The sequence below is a fragment of the Vulpes lagopus genome, chromosome 12 (assembly GCF_018345385.1).
Source record: "Vulpes lagopus strain Blue_001 chromosome 12, ASM1834538v1, whole genome shotgun sequence".
NCBI classification, from domain to species: Eukaryota; Metazoa; Chordata; class Mammalia; order Carnivora; family Canidae; genus Vulpes; species Vulpes lagopus.
In genome coordinates, this window is record NC_054835.1 from 42,223,069 (window position 1) to 42,243,373 (window position 20,305).

Below are 20,305 nucleotides of genomic sequence, written 5' to 3' on the forward strand. Positions count from 1 at the left end.
GGTTCCATGCCGGGAGCCCAATGTGGGACTTGATCCCGGGACTCCAGGATCGCGCCCTGGGCTAAAGGCAGGTGCTAAACCGCTGAGCCACCCAGGGATCCCCAAGGCAATTTTCAACCACTTTTATATAAATTACTTTGTATGTTAAAAAAAATACACCAAATTCTTTGGGATTAGAAAGGATAGGAGCATTGATTTTATCAGTTTTACTAATTATATGTATTTTTTGTTGTCCTCGGTTGTAATTCAGAAGGACAATACATGTGAACCATTCCTTTATTTTTTAAAAAATTTTATTTATTTATTCATGAGAGACACACAGAGAGGCAGAGACGCAGGCAGAGGGAGAAGCAGGAAGAGAAAAGCAGGCTCCATGCAGGGAGCCAGACATGGGACTCAATCCCGGGTCTCCAGGATCACGCCCTGGGCTGACGGTGGCACTAAACCACTGAGCCACCGGGGCTGGCTATGAACTATCCTTTAGAGAGTATACTACAGAGGGATAACCAACTAATATGAGAATTATTTGCAGGGTGATGTGATTAACAGAATTTAAAAGAATTTTTGTGTTTGGTTTTTGTTAATGGATTAGTGTTTCATTTCTTACCACTGTCCTGTTAAAACTTCCCCAGAACTTTTACTCTGGTTTGCCTGGATTAATATAAAGGCAGAGTAAAAACTTCATCTTTGAAAGATGTTAGGTTCAATGCAAGGATACCTGAATGGCAGTGGTTTGTCTACCAACATCCTTTCTTCTATATTAAGAACTGGCACTGAGTTTTAAATTTTATTATCAGTGAAATGAAATTTGATTGGTTTATCTGCAGGACGCTTAATGTTAGAAACTAATACAAAGATGTAAAAAAAGAAACCAAATGTTTTCAACAAAGTAATTTATTAATTTTTTCCTGAGAGACTAAATTCAGTACAATATTAGTTTTCATAACATCCAACATGTCTTATGTCAAACTTAACCACTTTCTATGCAGTGAGTGTGGTGGGGTGATCTATTTTATTTGACTACCCTCAATGTAATTCATTTGGGTAGTTCTAAAGCATATCAGTGATCAAAATGTTTCTCCCTACAGTTACTCCTGCATTCTCAATCAGTTACTTCTGCACATCATCTAAAGAAAATTTATGTGGTGTGATTACACTCTTTAATACCAAGATTTCTAAAACTAGGAAAAACACCAACATTTAAAAAATCTAGTGTTTCTAGTCAAGGATAGTTCAATTAAATTTCATCAGTACATTATATTATAGTTTAACTCATGCTAGAAATGTTAAAACCCAAGATCTTCTGAGTCACATAATACCAACATTTCATATTAATGAATAAATTACTCGGGTTTCCGACAAAGATATTAGGTGATGAGAAACAGAAAAGGCCAAGCTTTCAAGAGCTGTTTTAAAAAAATACAGAAGCAAACTAATGAACACAGCTACACAAAATATACATTAACCAATTGCAAACTAAACTAAAAACCTTAAAAAATACATTTTAGAACTTCGTGATACCCTCATAAAATGCAGCAAACTAAGGGTATTAAAACAATAGTCATTATTTTAGTTGCTATGCATCAAGTCTAAAAGATCAGATAAAGGAAATGTTTTGTTTTTGATTCAATTTAAATACTTTAAAATTGGAAATATGTAATAATTGATAGTATAAATTTTAAAGAATATACACAAATGATTGAACAGGTTTTATATTCAGTAACTTGCATGGTTTTTACACTGGCACTTTTATCACTAATTTAGGAGAATCAGATGCATTTCCCTCCATATACTTAGGCACTAAGATTTCAAATTTATAAATATGGTAGTATCTTAAATATTAAATTTTTACATGAATATTGGGTTCATCCTTGTTTTCCTTTGTTTCCTAGGTATTATCCAGTTTTTTAAGGAAAACACTGTTATATCACAATCAAAACTTGTCGTGGTTACTAGACTGTAGCCGTAATTGGGCTACAGTCATTTAGATTCATTATTTGGAATTATACTTACTAAGGCAGACCTAAATGAAACTTATTTTCTAGAACAATTTCACATTTGCATTTACCTGCACTGCAGAATGGGCTTAAGCAATATTTTAGCTGTTAGGAAATATTTAATTTACTTAAACTTGTTATCTTTGGCTACTTGGAACTCCTACTAGAGTAGTCAACTTTCCCTTTGAGTTCACTTTAAACTATATCTGATTCATTCCAAATAAAAGATTTTTTAAATAGAAGTTAGACTTCATTAAGGTATTAACTTTAAATCTGAAAGAAAATTAATGTATTGAAATTTTCAAGTTTGACAAGTTCATTAAAATTTTTTAGCATGTCTTGATACATTTACTTATCAGCTTTTTATTCTTCTTTCTGCTGGCATTTCCTTAATGTTTGTTTGCTTCACCTCTCTGGTTCATTGGATTGCTACTATTTATGTTTTCATGGACTTTATCTTCACAGTTTACTATATCTTGTAAAGCCTTTTCCACATCTGTTTGGCCAGCTGTACTGGCTGTTTTTGGCAAGGTCATCTGCAGTGCACACCACAGGGTAGTACGTGCTTTCCGAGTAGCCACACACATCTCTTTAATTGCTGAAGCAAGGGCAAAAACATCTGTAAAAAAACCATTCAGGATCAGTTCATGTTAAACACATTTTATATATCTCTCAACTCTTAAAAAGCACAATGTTGTGCTATTAAATGATCAAACATTATTATTTTTATAAGAGAAGGATGGCTATTGACTGGACTAAAGTATTTGACTTAATATTTAAAATTGTTCATACTCTATTTCTGACTTGTAGGACAATGACTATGCTTTGGGTAGAACACAGACTTACAGAACAGAGTTATAATTAAATGAGTAAAATTAACAAAACTGATCAAAGTACTTTTAGAGTAAATTATGTGGGCATCAGTTACTGATTTATTCTTTAGGAAAGTGTAAATTTTAGAATCCAACCTTTTAACTTCAGAATCTGATTTTAACAATATTCAAATTATCTCACTGCCCTACCAAAAGAATATGCATTAACACATACCTCTGTCATCTTGGCATCTAGGAACTCCTTGCCTTTGCCTGTTTGAAGCATTAACAATTTCATCCTTTCTACGTGACTGTACAATGTGAATGGACTCCAAGTGTCTATCAAGAGCAGTAGAGATATTGGCATGAAGGGGAGAACTTCGAAGACGTTCCATTTTGCCTAATAGAGTCACAACCTAAGGGAAACATTTTAAATTTTGATAAGGCATGTAACCACATTACCCTGTCTTTTAATTTAAGTAAGGACAAATCTTCAATGAAGCAGAATAGAGAGGAGAGCAATAATATTCATCTAATACATAACTGAATGCCTACTCTATCCTGATACCATGCTGAGGAAAACAAAGATGTAAAGTCAGCCTTAAAAAAAAAAAAAGTCACCCTTTTGTACCTACTTGTTCAGTAATCTGTTCATGGGAATGAGCAACAGTTTAAAAAATCAAACATTCAAATATTTCCATGTCACTGACAGTGCAAATTTAAGATCTAATATTGTTTCTGGCAAATAAGAGAACAGCCTGCAAATAGAACATTTATTTATAGGAGGTACTGTAATCTAAAGGGGGGAAAAAGCGCTAAAAGGGAGAAGTCCTAGATTGATTAATCCTGATCTCAGTAGGTCCTTTCTGGGCTTCCAATATTCTCCTTTTGGAAATCAGAAATATTCAAATCATACTGACTAGAGGTAGTTTTAAGGAATCCCTAAATCTAATATACCAGTAAGGGGAGTATATTTTAGTTGTATACACCTAATATCTCCATTTCTAAACTTGAAATGTATAAAAGTTAAGAGAAGTTTTTCAATAATTAGGATTTGAAAATCAATACAGTAATTGCCTTTGGGAACTAAATGTTTTAAAATTCACATAGGAACTTGGTGTTTAGTGATTGGAGAGTAGAAATATATTTCTCAATTAAGAAGCCAATGGGGGGCAGCCCGGGTGGCTCAGTGGTTTAGTGCCACTTTCAGCCCAGCGCCTGATCCTAGAGACCTGGGATCGAGTCCCACGTCAGGCTTCCTGCATGGAGCCTCCTTCTCCCTCTGCCTGTATCTCTGCCTCACTCTCTCTCTCTCTTTGTGTTTCTCATGAATAAATATATAAATTTTTTTTTTTAAAGGAGCCAATAGGGGACGCCATCTAGGCGTCCCCTAGATGCGTCCCCTAGGGTCACGCCCTGGGCTGAAGGCAGGCGCTAAACCCGCTGAGCCATCCAGGGATCCCCTGGTCTAATGTTCTAAATATAGATAGAATTTTTACAACAGGGATCCCTGGGTGGCGCAGCGGTTTAGCGCCTGCCTTTGGCCCAGGGCACAATCCTGGAGACCTGGGATCGAGTCCCACATCGGGCTCCCTGCATGGAGCCTGCTTCTCCCTCTGCCTGTGTCTCTGCCTCTCTCTCTCTCTCTCTCTCTGTGACTATCATAAAAAAAAAAAAAAAATTTACAACAGCTATAAACATAATCTAAATTAATGTGAAGCATAAGCAAAGCTGGAAAAAGTTTAAGTCTGCAATCCTTTGATATATTGCCTAGAAATATATTACTGAGAAAAAGGAATTTTAACCTTGAATAGTTTTAAGAGAAAATAATATAAAATTGAAGTTTTTATTAACATTAACATCTGGCTATAATCCACGTTGGTATATGACTATACCCCTAATAAATCCATTGTACAAATTTACAAATTTGATAAAAGAATTTCAACTGACCAACTGAAAGCTAAGTAAAATCAGTATTTTTCCATTGAAGTAATTCATATCTATATTTTAAAGACAACAAGGTACAAGAAACTGATGTTCAATAAAACATACTCTGTTGATTTTTCTAATTCTTGAAATAGCTTTTATTCAATCACAGAAGCAAGCTGTCTTCTTCACTGCATGCTTTTTCCTAGGAATCTTTTTTTTTTTTTTTTTAAGATTTTGTTTATTCATAAGAGACAGGCAGAGACATAGGCAGCCCCCTGTGGGGAAGAATGATGTGGGACTCAATCCCAGGGCCCTGAGGATCACAACCTGAGCCAAAGGCATACCACTGAGCCAGCCAGGCATCCCCAATTTTTTTTTTTTAAGATTTATTTATTCATGAGAAACAGAGAGAGAGAGAGAGAGGCAGAAACACAGGCAGAGGGAGAAGCAGGCTTCCTGCAGGGAGCCCAACATGGGACTTGACTCCAGATCCTGGGATCACCCAGGCATCCCCCCTTTTTTTTCTAAGTTTATTTTTTAAGTAATCTCTACACCCAGCATGGGACTCAAGCAGACAACCCTGAGATCAAGAGTCAAACACTCCTCCAAGTGCAGCAGCCAGGCACCCCTCCCAGATATCTTTCATCATATTTGGAAAGCAGTATAAGTTTTTTTTTTTTTTTTTTTAATTTATGATAGTCATACAGAGAGAGAGAGAGAGAGGCAGAGACATAGGCAGAGGGAGAAGCAGGCTCCATGCACCGGGAGCCTGACGTGGGATTCGATCCTGGGTCTCCAGGATCGCGCCCTGGGCCAAAGGCAGGCGCCAAACCGCTGCGCCACCCAGAGATCCCGAAAGCAGTATAAGTTTTTAAGAAAAGGTCAAAAAAGGGGAAACTTTACCCTAATCTATTAAATTCTAGAAAATTCAGGGGTGCCTAGGTGATGGACTCAGTTGGTTAAGCATCTGCCTTTGGCTCAGGTCATGATCCCAGAGTCCTGGGATTGAGCCACATACTGGGCTCTCTGCTCAGCAGGGAGCATGCTTCTACCTTTCCTACTCCCTCTGCCTGCCACTTTGCCTACTTGTGCTCTGTCAAATAAATAAAATCTTTAAAAAAATTATAGAAAATTCTCAAATTACAAAGGAAATAATAGGAATAATACGTTTGCAATTTAAATTACAAAATGACCTATCAGGATTCTTTACATTTGAAGTGATATACTAATTTTCTAAAACAAGACTATTTTCTTTTTTTTAAGATTTTTTTTTAAAGATTTTATTTATTTATTTGAGAGAGTGACAGAGCAAGCATGAACAAGGTGGTGGGGGGATGGGCAGAGGGAGAGGGAGAAGCAGATTCCCCTCTGAGCAGGGAGCTGATGCGGGGCTTGATCGCAGGACCCTGGGATCACGACCTGAGCCCAAGGCAGATGCTTAACCACCTGAGCCACCCAGTCACCCCTTTTCTTAAGATTTTATTTATTTATTCATGAGAGAGAGAGAGACAGAGACACAGGCAGAGGGAGAAGCAAGCTCCATGCAGGGAGCCCGACGTGAGACTCAATCCCAGGTCTCCAGGATCACGCCCTGGGCTGAAAGCAGCGCTAAACCGCTAAGTCACCTGGGCTGTCCTTATTTTATTTTCTTAAAGATTTATTCATTTATGACAGACATTGAGGAGAAGAACATAGGCAGAGGAGAACTAGGCTCCCTGCGAGGAGCTGGATGTGGGACTCGATCAGGGATCCAGGATCCAGGATCCAGGATCATGACCTGAGCCAAAGGCAGATAGATACTCTACCACTGAGCCACCCAGGCATCCCTGTTTTGTTTTTTTTAAAAGATTTTATTTATTTATTATTTGGGAGAGAGAGAGCGCACAACCAGGGGAAGCAGCAGCGGGCTCCAGCAGAAGCAGCAGGAGAAACAGGCTCCCCAATGGGCAGGGAGCCCAACATGGAGCTCAATCCCAGGACCCTGGGATCATATCCAGAGCCAAAGGCAGGTGCTTAACTGACTGAGCCACCCAGGCGCCCCTAATTTGGGTTTCTTAAAGAGGAGCTATTTAAATGACTAAACCTACTTTTAAAATGATTAAGTGTGGGGGTGTGGCTCAGCAGTTGAGCATCTGCCTTTGGCTCAGGGCATGATCCCAGGGTCCAGGATGGAGTCCCTCATCAGGCTCCTTGCTGGAAGCCTGCTTCTCCCTCTGCCTGTGTCTCTGCCTCTCTCTCTGTGTGTCTCTCATGAATAAATAAATAAAATCTTTAAATAAAATAAAATTATTAAGGGGGGATGTTATTTCCCTTTTCCTAAGTATTACTTATAGTTCTAGGACCAAACATGGCAAAGAATATATTTCAGAGTTATGTATAAATGTGATTTAAAAATCCTTCAGGAGGGGATCCCTGGGTGGCTCCGCGGTTTGGCGCCTCCCCTTGGCCCAGGGCGTGATCCTGGAGTCCCGGGATCGAGTCCCACATTGGGCTCCCGGCATGGAGCCTGCTTCTCCTTCTGCCTGTGTTCTGCCTCTCTCTCTCTCTCTCTATGTCTATCTGAATAAATAAATAAAATCTTAAAAAAAAAAAATCCTTCAGGAGGATCCATGGATGGCTCAGTGGTTTAGTGCCTGCCATCGGCCCAGGGCATGGTCCTGAGGTCCCAGGATCTAGTCCCACATCGGGCTCCCTGCATGGAGCCTGCTTTTCTCTTTGCCTATGTCTCTGCCTGTCTCTCTCTGTATCTCTCATGGATAAGTAAATAAAAATATTAGAAAAAATAAAGGTTAAAAAAAATCCTTCAGAACTCTGACTTGTTTTAAATTTTATCAAGCAATTAAAAAAATCCATTATTGGGTGTTTTTGCAGCTTACTCTGGCTTGTTCCCGAAGTTCATCCACAATTAAGCGATCAACTCGAGATGGGTTGGAGGTCAGCCTTGGAATTGGAGTGTTGTTAGTACTGGATACTTTTTTTCCTGGGTAATTCTTGGCCAGAGCCAATTCAGTCTGTAAAAAATTATATAATTTTTAGATGCCGAATTTTCTAAATATGATCCAATCCTGAATAACATTTCTCTTAGGCCTAAGAAATAAATTGAAAATCACTACTTTAAAATTTTTTCACTTTCAAAAGGTAACAAATACAAACCAAATACCACCATATTTTTCTATCATATTTAATGCATATAATATATGTGAAGGCACCAACAGTTTAATACTTAATTAAAAGAACTTTAAAAGAAAATTTTGTTTTTAGGTAGTCTCTACACCCAAAGTGGGGCTCCAACTCACAACCCTGAGATCAAGAGTCACATGCTCTTCCAAATGAGCCAGCCAGGCACCCCAAAAGAATTAAAATTTTAACCCATTAAGAGTCTACTTCATAGGCAAAATAAACTTTACATAAATAGCAATTTTTTTAAGTTTCAAATTTTTTAAGTTATCTAATTCCTTACAGTCATGGACTTAAAAACTGTACATTATAGAAGAATTAAGCTTAGAAATAAGGTGAGTACTTGTAAACTACACTAACAAAATAAAGATATGCAGAGGGAATATCCTAAGTTCTAAATGGATAGCTCTATGTTACCTTTTTTCTCTCCTTTTCTAATGCTCTCCATTGTTCATAGCATTCTTCTAGTCGAATATGAAGTTCACTGGCTGGTCCACTACGGGTTTTAATTGGTCTTTGAAATCCAAAAGTTGGCACGAAACCAGAAAAGGAATTATCACCATACATCATATCATTAAAATAAGGGTATAAATGGCTTAAGTCATCATAAGAAAACAAATCATAAGAATCCAACAGTGGAACAACTGAATGGCCAAATGGGTGAGTGGATCTTAGGGGAAACCCATTTGAGCCAAGTGGTTGAAAACTTTGATTATGCCTTAAATCTCCCATCATATAATTATTAGAAAAGCATGATGCCTGTGTGCGATTCACACGGCTATTAATATTGTTGTCTCCACTTCCCTGTCTGTGGCTATTAAAATGACCCTGTGACTCCACCAGATCTTGATATGTATTTTGAGATAAGCCATCTAAATGCTTTGGACCTTCTTCAGGATCATAATGTCCACTTTGAGGCTTAGCTTGAAAATTATGTTTGTTTACATTTTCAATGATCCCATACTGCTGAGCTGAATAGTTATCACAAAATCCATTTGGTTGCTTTATTTTTTTATCAGTAACTGATTCAAAGAGATTTTCTTCTCCAGTCTTTGTCAGTCCTTCCATGTGATTGACAGATTGAATTCTTTCTGCACCATTGTAACTGAAATCAAAACTAGAAAATGCTGAAGGGTTTTCTTGGCAATACTTCTGAAATAAACTGCTATTTGGGGTTAAATTTGTGGGTAACAGTTGGGGGAAATCTGAAGGATGGTTAGAACCTTTTGAAGCTACACTTAAGTGACTATTTAATTTCATCAAGTTACCTTGATTCCGATAAGGAATAGGAGTGTTACTTTTTGTTTGAACATTCATCCACGTTGGTCTACTTAAGTTGATACCTCCTGAAAATGTTGCTGAGTTTGATAATAAATTCATGGATTTAAAATACTCTGAATTTGGGGGGTCAGGTTTAGTAAACTGTTGTTTTTCTGTGACATTAGCAAAATCATTATTAGCTGGACAAGCTGTGTGAGGTTTTACTCCATATTCTGATTTTATGCCAAAATCAGCAGTGAATCCTGCTTCCTTTGCAAACTGTTTTTCTGTCAGATGTGGTGTGGTTTTTGGAAATGTGAAATTCTGCTGGTCAGGTATTGTCTCCTCCATTTTTTTCTGATTTGCTGGTTTAACCTGAAATAACTTGGTATAGGTGTCTGCTTCTAGAGTTGGTGTTTCAGGTGTACCATTAGCTAATTTTTTACTATCTTGGACACTAAAATTCGAACACTTATTAAGCTTAGCCTTATTAGGATGAACATATTCTGGGTATCTACAATAATCTGCATTTTCACTGTATCTATTAAATTGAGAAAGAAACATTTCTGCCCTTTTTTGCTGTAATGGTACTTCAAGACCTTTAGCACATATTTTCTCTCTTCCATAAGAGTAAGTATCAACTCCTGATTCTTTCATGATGTCAGACAGACCAGTTTGTGATGTAAAACAGTTTTTGATAAATGGATAATCTTGGAATGTTGTCTTAGCTGTATCATTTGTCTGGATATTGTAACAGTTAGAATGATCACTTCGTGAGGGGTACATCCATTGTTCTTCAAGGTCTAAACCAGTAAATCCATGATAAAGTTCATCTACTTTTTGTTGTGGTATTAGATTACTATTATGCAGGTATTGCTTTTCCACTGTTGACACAGATTCACCACTATAAAAAGCTTGCTGAGAGATGGCTGTATCTATTGGCCTTTTGGTTTCTGTTAAGAGGTCATGGTGATCTGCAAATCTGCTTGTGTTCATTGGCCAAACTGACTTTAAATTGGAGGAGCAGGTCCTAGAACAAGTAAATATATTTAATTACAACTTAGGTTTTAAATGACTTTATTTCCTCATTGGAGAAGTTAGGTTTTCAAAATACTTATACTGCCTCATTGTCCCTTTCTAACTCTGCCTTATAAACTACTATTACATCCAAATAATTTTCTATTGCTTGAAATGTGTCACATGCTACATAAATATGCATTTTAATCTTAAAATGTCTTCGGTATACCTTCCCAAGAAATCTTAACTAAGGTCTGAGGCTGGTGACTGCATGGTCTTGCATGAATTGTTTATCTATAGAAAGCAGAAAACAAAATAAGTTTTTCCTTTAATTAGGTTATTATATAGGTGATTATAAAAATGTTGTTGACTGCAATTTTTTAAATGAAAAAGATATGCTTTGCTGAAAGTATTACTGAAATTAAAATATTTTAATTGGTTACATGTGTACTGCATATTTCCCTATCTAGGAAATAAGACATTTGGGTAATATGGCTTCCACACCCCCCAAAATAATCACAGTATATTAAATTTTTTTTTTTACCATATGAATAAACTCCATACGTATTTTTGCATAGCAGTAATGATAGTTTTATTCTTTGGGATATATCTATAAAAGCTCTTTGGAATTTATACTCTTTAAGCCAAACTTTAGCTCATGAACTCAAGGGAAATAGCTCTGAATTATGCAAGAATAATTTTCCAAATTAAAGTTCTTAATAGCAAATTAAACTTTAGTATGAAGCTTGCAATTAGATGACAAGTACCTCATGAAAATCAAGTAAATCTATTTAAGTAAAAATAAAAGCTAATAAATACTGTAATTTAGTATACGTGAACTTAAAAGCTTACTATATACTACATGGCTTATAAATATACTAACCCCTCAGCAAAATATGGCTGTGACTTATCTTGTTCTTCCAAAATATTAGACACAAGTCCATATAAGTCTGTTTCACTGCCATAGTCATTTCTTTCCGTTTGAATCCTAAAAATAAATGAATATCACGTGTAAATTCTTTTCCTCCTACTGAAATATATTGATTTATATTTCCAGACTTATTATACCATTACTTTTCTATAAAATATTTGGATTGGATTTATACCATCACTTCAAATAAAGAGGAAACAGGAACTCAAGAATATTTTACACTTTAGCATAATGCCTAGGCTATTGTAAGTGTTTCTCCTTCATTTCAAATCCTATGTCTAGTTCACAATGTTTGCTTAACTCTTATTTGTCCAAAACACATGCTATTCATTTTAGGTTCAAGATATAAATCTCTGACCTCTGATGTTTTAGACAGGCTTGGCACCATGGCTCTTTCTAAAAGTGTATCTGGTACCATTATACATTATTCCATCAACACTTGCTCAGTTTTTTCATCTGTGATTTGAAAGCCATATGAATCTGCTGCTCTATGTTTGTGACTCTTTAGACCAAATATTGGATTTAAAAAGTGAAATGTGATACGGTCATCCTAGATATCACACTAATATTGCAGTTGTCCCTTAAAGTAACAGATTTGTGGGCTATCCCTAAATATTTACTAAAGTAACCAGAGCTCCATGTACCAGAAATCCTACCTTGTGACTAATGTCTAAATAATACAAAATGTAAAAACCGGGATGCCTGGGTGGCTGAGCAGTTGAGCACCTGCCCCTGGCTCAGGGCGTGATCCGCTGTCTTAGGATCGAGTCCCACAAGCAGGCTCCCCACAGGGAGCCTGCTTCTCCCTCTGCCTACATCTCTGCCTTTCTCTCTCCGGTCTTTCATGAATAAATAAATTTTTAAAAAACGTAAAAACCACAAGGAGATGGAAAATTAGTGTTTTACCTCCTATGTATTTAAAGTAATTTGTTCCTAGAAGTAGTATGTTGCTTTAAGTTATAACTTCTTGTTTTCTCATATTTTATAGTATTAGGACATTAAAAAATATATATCTTATATTTGCATAACATTCAAACATTTCATTGATCTTCATAACATAGGATGGGCAGGTATTAGTAATCAGATATTGAAGAATGAGCATTTGAGATTTTAAGAAACTTGTATTTTGCAAGCATATGTAATTTGCCAAACTACACTTGCTGAACAAGTGGTCTGCCTACAAGTCTAGTGCTTTTTCCACTATGTTGTGTTATTTCAAAAAGATTCAATGTAAAGTTTTTTTGGATAATAATTTATTAGTATATATCTAAAAAAATTCAATGTAATATATACTAAGCCTTTAATAGTTGTTATTGGGAAGTGTTAAAGGTTAAAGTGAAATTCTGCTTTCTCTTGTATATTTCTGTAGAATCTAAATTTCTTCAATGAACACATATCAAATTATTTTAAAATATTAAAAATATTCTGTAGAATTATATATTAGTCTAATAAAATCACTATTTTATAGAACTTACCAAAATTTTCAAATTTTTAAGTAATCTCTAGGGGCATCTGGATGGTACAGTATGTTAAGCAACCAACTCTTGGTTGCAGCTCATGATCTCAGGGTGGTATGAGACTGACCCCCACAATGGGTTCTGCATTCAGTACAGTCTGCTCGAGATTCTTTCCCTCTCCCCCTCCTGCTTATGCTCTAAAAAACTAATAAATTTTATTAATAGTATTATTAATAATAAAATCTCTCTAGATAATAATAATAAAGTAATCTCTACACCCAACATGAAGCTTGAACTCACAACCCTGAGATCAAGAGTCACGTACTCTACCAAATGAACCAGTCAGGCACCCCTCTTAAAAATCTTATTAATTGAAAAATGTTAAAAATTGGGGAGCTTGGCTGGCTCAGTCAGTGAAGCATGCAACTCTTGATTGCAGGGTCCTGAGTTGAGCCCTACATTAGACACAGGATTTACTTAAAAAAAAAAAAGGAATAAACATATAAGATTTTTAAAATAATTATTTTCCAATTAAACTAAAGATGCATCAACCTCTATCAACTGATCCCTTTTATATAATTAAAATAAAGGTAGATGTCACACCCTTAGGCTTCTCTTTGTGACAGGCTCCCACAATATCCTATATTTCATTCTTTAAACCTACTATACTTGTGCTCAGCAAGTCCTTAGGTCAAATCATTATTATCCATATAGATATCTGGACACAGAAGTGGTTATTTTCTTATAAATACAAAGGAAATATAATCATGACTAAAAATATTTTCTAATTGCTTTTATTCTATTAAAATTTACATTGAGAAGACAAGAATACTTAGGTCAAATCATTATTGTAAGATCTATAATGGTAGAGATGATATTGGCATGTTAATTCTAATACCCCCATAGGAGAGATCTGGCATAAGAGTAGGCCTTTATTATTAATGGAATTGAAAAATATCTAAAACTATCTTACATTTTATAAGATTCTGTTTATTGTACACTTGTGAAGAAAATAATTAGTGAAAATTTAGAACTAGATGAAAAAATATCAAATTGTAACTCATTTACATAAGTTATCCTTAGAAAGAGGAACTTAAGATTTATTCAGTAAGGGTTGCCTCTAACGAATAAAAAAAAAGTAATGAGCTAAAAATTATATATACGTAACTGCTAGTTTAAGGTTTCTAAAAATTTGATAAACATCAAATTGTAATGCCATGACATTAAAATGCTGATATAGGGAACAAAGAGCTAATATAATTGGGTTCCCATGTAATCAAACTTAAAAAATAACTTTAGCCTGGAAAATCTGATTTATTAATTTACCTGTTCTTTACATTGATCTGAGAATTAGAAGGCTGTTTAATATCGTCTCCATAAGTAGACCATGGTGCATAAAAAAGTGAAGAATCTACAGAACTTGAATATTCTGTTGATGAAGAAAGTGGAGTATAGGTCTGCCTTAGGTCAACACTGTCTTCACTCTGCAATTTTAAAGACATGTTTGCATATCAGACACATCTAAATTACATTTACTATAGAATATTAGTGAAATAATAATAGAGGAAATAACAGGGCAGCCCGGGTGGCTCAGCAGTGTAGCGCCGCCTTCAGCCCACAGCCTGATCCTGGAGACCCAGGATCAAGTTCCATGTCAGGCTCCCTTCATGGAGCCTGCTTCTCCCTCTGCCTGTGTCTCTGCCTCTCTCTCTCTGTGTATCTCATGAATAAATAAAATCTTTAAAAAAAAATAGAGGAAATAACACATGTGTAAGAGTTGGGAGATTTAAAATCTAGACTTAGCCACTTAAGCTTGTTTTCTACTAGGGGTTGGTGAATTTTTTCTGTAAAGGGCCAGATAATAAATATTTTAGGGTTTTCTGGCTGTTAAGCCCTCTGTTGACCTCAGCTCTGCCATTCTAGCATCAAAGCAAATCACAGACAATATATAAGGGGCATAGCTGTGTTCCAATAAAATTTTGTTTACACAATCAGGCACTTGGCAGATCTGATCTTTACTTATTGCTCATCCCTGGTATGAAACACTTACAATTACTGCACTTTTTTCTGAACAGATAAATGCTGTTTGGACACTACCAGTGTTATTTTCAAGAGATCATTTACAAAATTCAGTCTTAATGCCCCCACTCTGTGTAAAACAGTGAATGTCATTTATACAGAGTTTTCAAAGAAATTCCACAGAACATTATATTCATTTAACCTTGTGACATGAGTATTCTATTTTATAAAGAGGAAAACTGAGGCTACAAGTTACTGAGCTGGATAGGTGACAAAACTAACCCCAAACTCAAGACCTTACTCCTACTGTAGGACCTTTTAAATAATATCTTCAATTTTCAGCCTAGCTTCTAGTTCCAAGAGATATTATAAAAATGACATGATATATAAAATTTTATGATCTCTTCAGAAATTTAAAAGTTATTATTATTATATTATTACAATTAGAAAAAAACCAAGCTAATTGAGTAAGTAAGGCAAAAAGTCTGAATTTAAAATTTTATTGATTTAAAATACTGTCTCTTGGGACTCCTGGGTGGTTCAGCTGTTGTTGTCTGCCTTTGGCTCAGGGCATGATCCCTGGGTCTGGGATCGAGTCCCATATCAGGCTCCTTGCAGAGAACCTGCAGCTCTGTCTGTGTCTGCCTCTCTCTGTGTCTCTCATGAATAAATAAATAAAATATAAAATAAAATAAAAAATAAAATAAAAAATAAAATAAAATAAAATAAAATAAAATACTGCCTCTTTCCAAAAGGGATTGATGTTCAGTGAAAATAATTTTAGATACTTAAAATAGAATGAATTTAACACATGATAAAGATTAAACTGAAATATATTTTATTCTAGAAAATGCTTCTTTAAAGAAGTCTGAAATATAGATTCATAATTTTTAACTCTAAATGAAACCTGATGTAAAAACTATAGATATCTGGACACAGAAGTGGTTATTTTCTTATAAATACAAAGGAAATATAATCATGACTAAAAATATTTTCTAATTGCTTTTATTCTATTAAAATTTACATTGAGAAGACAAGAATACTTAGGTCAAAGTATTCTTAAATTTATGTTCATCATAGACATAATTAAAATACAACTCTTTAAACAATAACAGAATTTATATACTATATGAATAAAATATGAAAATCTCTTCCAATCACGCACCTTTAGGAATCTCAAATATTTTACAACCATTTATTTAAATTCTGGTTATGACTGCTATCTGAAAGCTACACATTATAATTTTAGATATCATGTGGACTATTCTGAAGCTGTGGAAACCGAGGCACCAAAGTAATTTTGCTAAGTGTGTCACTAAAAACTACTTTTCCAGAATTTCTTAGTTAGCAGTAACTTTTACAAAGGGTTTTTTCTTGAGAACCTTTCATAATTTTATTCCTTTAGTTCTGAAGTTTTTATCATAAGCCCACCTTACCTGTCTTTTAGGTGTGAAACATCCAAAAATGATATAATTGTTCATCTTTTTGAGATAGTGACTTGAAGTATTTTCAGGTTATGCAATATCAAACAAGATATACAGTATTTGAAACTAACTGCATTTTAGAAGCATTCTTTAGAGTTTAATTTACATTTTAAAGTAAAATTTGAGGATTAGAAAAATAAACTCCTTTTATAAGATTGATTTCAATTTTGTAAGGATAAAATAAAAGCTAAAGTAACACGGTGGATTCAAATGATTATACTTTAAATATCTGGATCCTTTTCAGTTAAAACATTTGTGGGAATGAAGTATGCAGATGATTGGAGCTGGTATATTAATCAGTCTAGATAACTGCAAAATGTATCACTTTTATCCTTGATATACTTAGTTGACTGAAATTAAATCCAAGTAAATTTTAGGAGGTGTATAAACATTATAGAGAGCAGTGGAATGAATACTAGTCTTGGTGGTGAAATGACCTGCATTCCCCTTGGGCTTTGTCACTTAAAGCATTAACCAAGCTCTCTGAGCCTCAGTTTCTCAGTCTGTACGCTGGATGTAATGCTATACAAAGTTGTAGTGTGGATTAAATAAAATGATTTATTTGGGGATATTGTTATAATTCAAAGTATAACAATATCAACACTGATGTCCTGGTTAAATAATTTCAAATGGAAATGCCTCACACCACCCTAAGCCCAAATTTAATACGATTGATAAAACTAAATGTTTTAGGTGGGGTAAAAGGTAGCATGTAATCTAAGACACTGCGGAGGCCAGAAAAATGAAGGAATACAGAAAAGCTTCACTTTCAAGTTATCAAAAAAGTAATGTTTGTGCTGACTTGCAATAAATGCTTTTGAAGGAAAAACTATTTTAAGGTTTTACTAAGCAAAGTGGGTTTTCTTACATGTCTGACCTCATGTTACACTGAAGACAAAATGATAACAAGAATCGATGAAAAATCTCCCTTGACTTGTTTTTGAAAGTATGTGCAGTGCAGACTCTACTGAAAATGTGACTGGCTTAAGAAAGAAATAGAGAGAAAGAGAAAGAAAGGAAAGGAAGAAAAAATAGGCTTTCTGGTCCTAAACTTGGAGCAATCTGAACACTTAGGTGAATGGGCTCCGGGTAAACGACTTGATTTAAAAACAAACAGAACAACAACCCTCTAACAAAGGATGGACCTGTGATTTGTAGCAATCATAGAAGGAAGTGGAGCCAGTCAGCATCACGCTGTTGAACACATCCGTTAGTCTACTGCTGGGGTCGGCACCGAGGTTCCAGCAGCGATTCGCACCTCCACGGAACGCTACCTTGGGCTGCGCACGACAGGGAGAGGAAGCGGGAGAGGCATCACGCACGGCAAAGCCGGGCTGGAACGGCGGGCGGCTGTTGCACCGCCACTGTTCGCGCAGCTCAACTCAGAATCCACCCCGAGGGCACCGATCACCGGGCCCGCGCTTCTGTCCCCGGGATTCCCTCTCTGCCGACCCCGAGGCGCGGTCCTCGACGGCCCTGACAGGCCCACGCCGGCGGCCACTACCTCAGCGCCGCCGCCGCCCGATGTGGTGGAAAAGGCGGCGGCGCAGCCCCGGCGTCGCGGCTACTGCAGCCCCAGCCGGTCCGTCCTGTCAAGCCCGCGCCGCGCCCCCCAAGCCGGGGCCTGCGGGCCGCCGCGCCGCCACCACCCCCCCGTCCGACCCGCCCCGCGGCCCGGGTGCCCCGTCGGGGTTCCTCCCTGGAGACCTGCCCTCTCCCGCCCGGCCGCGGCCTCCTCAGAGAACCGGTCTGGGGACGCGCCTGCTCCTCAGCGGCCCCTCACCGTCGCCGTCCTCCAAGCCCGGCCGCCACCCGGACCTTGACGGTCCCCACCGGTTACCTCAAGTCCCTCCCTCAGGCCTGAGGGGCGAGGGAGCGGGCAGGTGTCTCCGCCTCTCACCTCCATGGGGGCCCCCAGCCCCTCCTGGACTAGGTACAGTTCCTGGGGCACGGGAGTGAGGGGGGGCGTCGAGGCCCGGCTCCCTCAGCCCGCACCCCGTCGCTGCTGCTGCCTCCGCCGCCGCCGCCGCCCCGGGCGCTGCCTGGAGCGGGTCTGTGGGTCGCGGGGCCGGAGCGGGGAGGGAGAGGCGGGGGGAGAGGCCGTTACAGTGCCTACCCCTGGCTCGCGACCCCGCACGCGACCCCGCACCGGCCCGCTCCGCCCCACCCCACTCCCTCGTGTGAGGCCCGCCCCCCGCTTCGCACCCCGTCATTGGCCCGCTGACCAGCCAATAGGCAACCGCCTCCGGGCCTGTTACCCCCTAGAGACAAGGCCAAGAAGAGGCCGTTAGCGGACCTCGCTCTTCCTTAGCTTCTGAGCCTTTCCCGCTCAAAGTAAGCCTGTTCGGGATTGGCCCTGACTGGCAAGCAGCAGCCCGGTGACTGGCTAATAGGGCAGCAGAGGGGCGGGGCATGGAAGGTGGGGAAGGAGTGCGGGCCTACCGGATGGGAGAAGTGATCGGAGGATTTGAGAAGTCGCTCAGCAACTGGCTGATTATACTACACCTATCACTGCGCACCTTTTTGTCACCTGTGCATTTCCTTTTTGCCACTTGGTCCCTCCCATAACTCCCAGAATCCTTTGGAGACGCCAAGAGAATAGTAGACGTACCCATTTACGGAAGGTGAGGAGCCCGTTGTGGAGTTGAGAGTTGTTGGAACGCGTCCTTCCGAGGGAGCGATGCCCTCTGACTCCAGGCCACCATGGGGATGAAGGCGTTTTGGTGTTAATGCAACCCTTGAACAAGGTGCACGCTGACCTGCACCAGACAAGCCATTTACGTGGGCCGGGCCATTTGGAGAGATGATAGTGGTTGGAGCATTGCTAAATGTTGTGTGCATTGAAATATTGAAGATGAGAATCATAAATGCTGCAAACACCTTTAAGTTGTTTATATTTAAAAATCAAAGCTTGAGAAGAGCTCAATAAAGTGGAAGATGTTCCTTAATTCAAAAGCAAATGGGGGGGGGGGAAACAAAAGCAAATGGAGATAGTATAGGGGCACAAATTTTATTGGCTCATATTGTCCCGATAGTTATTTTGGATCTCTTCTGTTCCGCTCTTTTCTTTCTTTTTCGAAAGATCTCATTTTGAATGTGTATGTTGTGGGGGGGAGGGGTGCACAATCCTACCCAAAGATATACACAAACCTCAGATTAAAATGAGAAGGGGTTATGGGGCGCCTGGGTAGCCTACTCGGTCGTCAGAGTGTTGGTTTCCGCTCAGGTCATGAACTCAGGTAGTGATATCAAGCCCCACATTGGGCCGTGCGGCTACACAAGTCGTCTGCTGGAGATTCTCCCTCTTCCGCTTCTCTCTCTAAAATAAATAATTTTTTTTTTTTAAATGAGAAGGATGAGATGCCTGGGTGGCTCAGTCGGTTGAGGGCCCTGAGACTGAGCCCCACATCAGGCTTCCTACTCAGAGGGGAGCCTGCTTTTTCTGTCCCTCTGCCGCTCCCCCTGCTTGTGCTCGCTATCTCTTTCCCTCTGTCTCTTGATCTCTGTCAAATAAATAAAATCTTTTTAAAAATAATAAATTAGAGTTAGAAATATGTAATGTTTTATGTATTCTCTGCCTTCGTCTGAATATAAAGTTTTTTTTGGGAAATGGTGACCTTCTTTCTCCGTTTATTGACTATTCCTATATCAGAGCAACTATAAAAGAGTTTGATGTCATAAGATGGATCACATTTCAGTAACTTTGGCCCATCTCAGAATGGTGCCCTCAAGTAACAAACTCATTTTTTTTTCCTTGCTATTTTGGGGATATTTATGTGAATCTGAATTTATGATTGGATTTAAAAAAATATTTAAGAACATTCTTTTATATAACTAGAAACAATTTAAACCTATTCCATCCTGGGGCAGCCCCGGTGGCACAGCAGTTTGGCGCCGCCTGCAGCTTGGGGTGTGATCCTGGAGACCGGAGATCGAGTCCCACATCGGGCTTCCTGCATGGAGGTGGCTTCTCCCTCTGTCTGTGTCTCTGCCTCTCTCGCTGTGTCAATAAATAAAATCTTAAAAAAATAAAAAATAATAAACCTATTCCATCCTTAAAAATTAGTGCAGAGTGAACACTTCTCCAAAATATATAAGGTTATTTTTTGTGAACACTTCTCCAAAATATATAAGGTTAGTTTTTGTTGTTTTTATTTTTGTTTTGCAACTCTGGAAGACAATGTACAATGTGGTACTCTTCAGTTACATTAGTGAATCCCTT

At 38.1% G+C, this 20,305-nt stretch overlaps 1 protein-coding gene across 1 annotated transcript; it reads right to left on the bottom strand.

Moving 5' to 3' along the window:
• Window positions 1-7: 7 nt before the first annotated feature.
• On the bottom strand, window positions 8-17,989 carry MEIOC (meiosis specific with coiled-coil domain). The gene is made up of 8 exons (XM_041725987.1): window positions 17,924-17,989; window positions 17,229-17,363; window positions 13,907-14,064; window positions 11,076-11,180; window positions 8,333-10,205; window positions 7,615-7,749; window positions 3,045-3,225; window positions 8-2,616 (listed from the first exon to the last, which is right to left on the bottom strand). The coding sequence occupies exons 1-8, from the start codon at window positions 17,987-17,989 to the stop codon at window positions 2,387-2,389; spliced, it is 2,883 nt and encodes a 960-aa protein (XP_041581921.1). The 3' UTR covers window positions 8-2,386.
• Window positions 17,990-20,305: the final 2,316 nt, after the last annotated feature.

Coding starts and splice junctions, on each gene's coding strand:
- MEIOC (XM_041725987.1), bottom strand. CDS start 17,989: ATGGAGGTGAGAGGCGGAGACACCTGCCCGCTCCCTCGCCCCTCAGGC. Junction 11,181..13,906: donor CAGATCAATGTAAAGAACAG/GTAAATTAATAA, acceptor ATTTATTTTTAG/GATTCAAACGGAAAGAAATG. Junction 2,617..3,044: donor TAGATGCCAAGATGACAGAG/GTATGTGTTAAT, acceptor GTTTTTTTACAG/ATGTTTTTGCCCTTGCTTCA.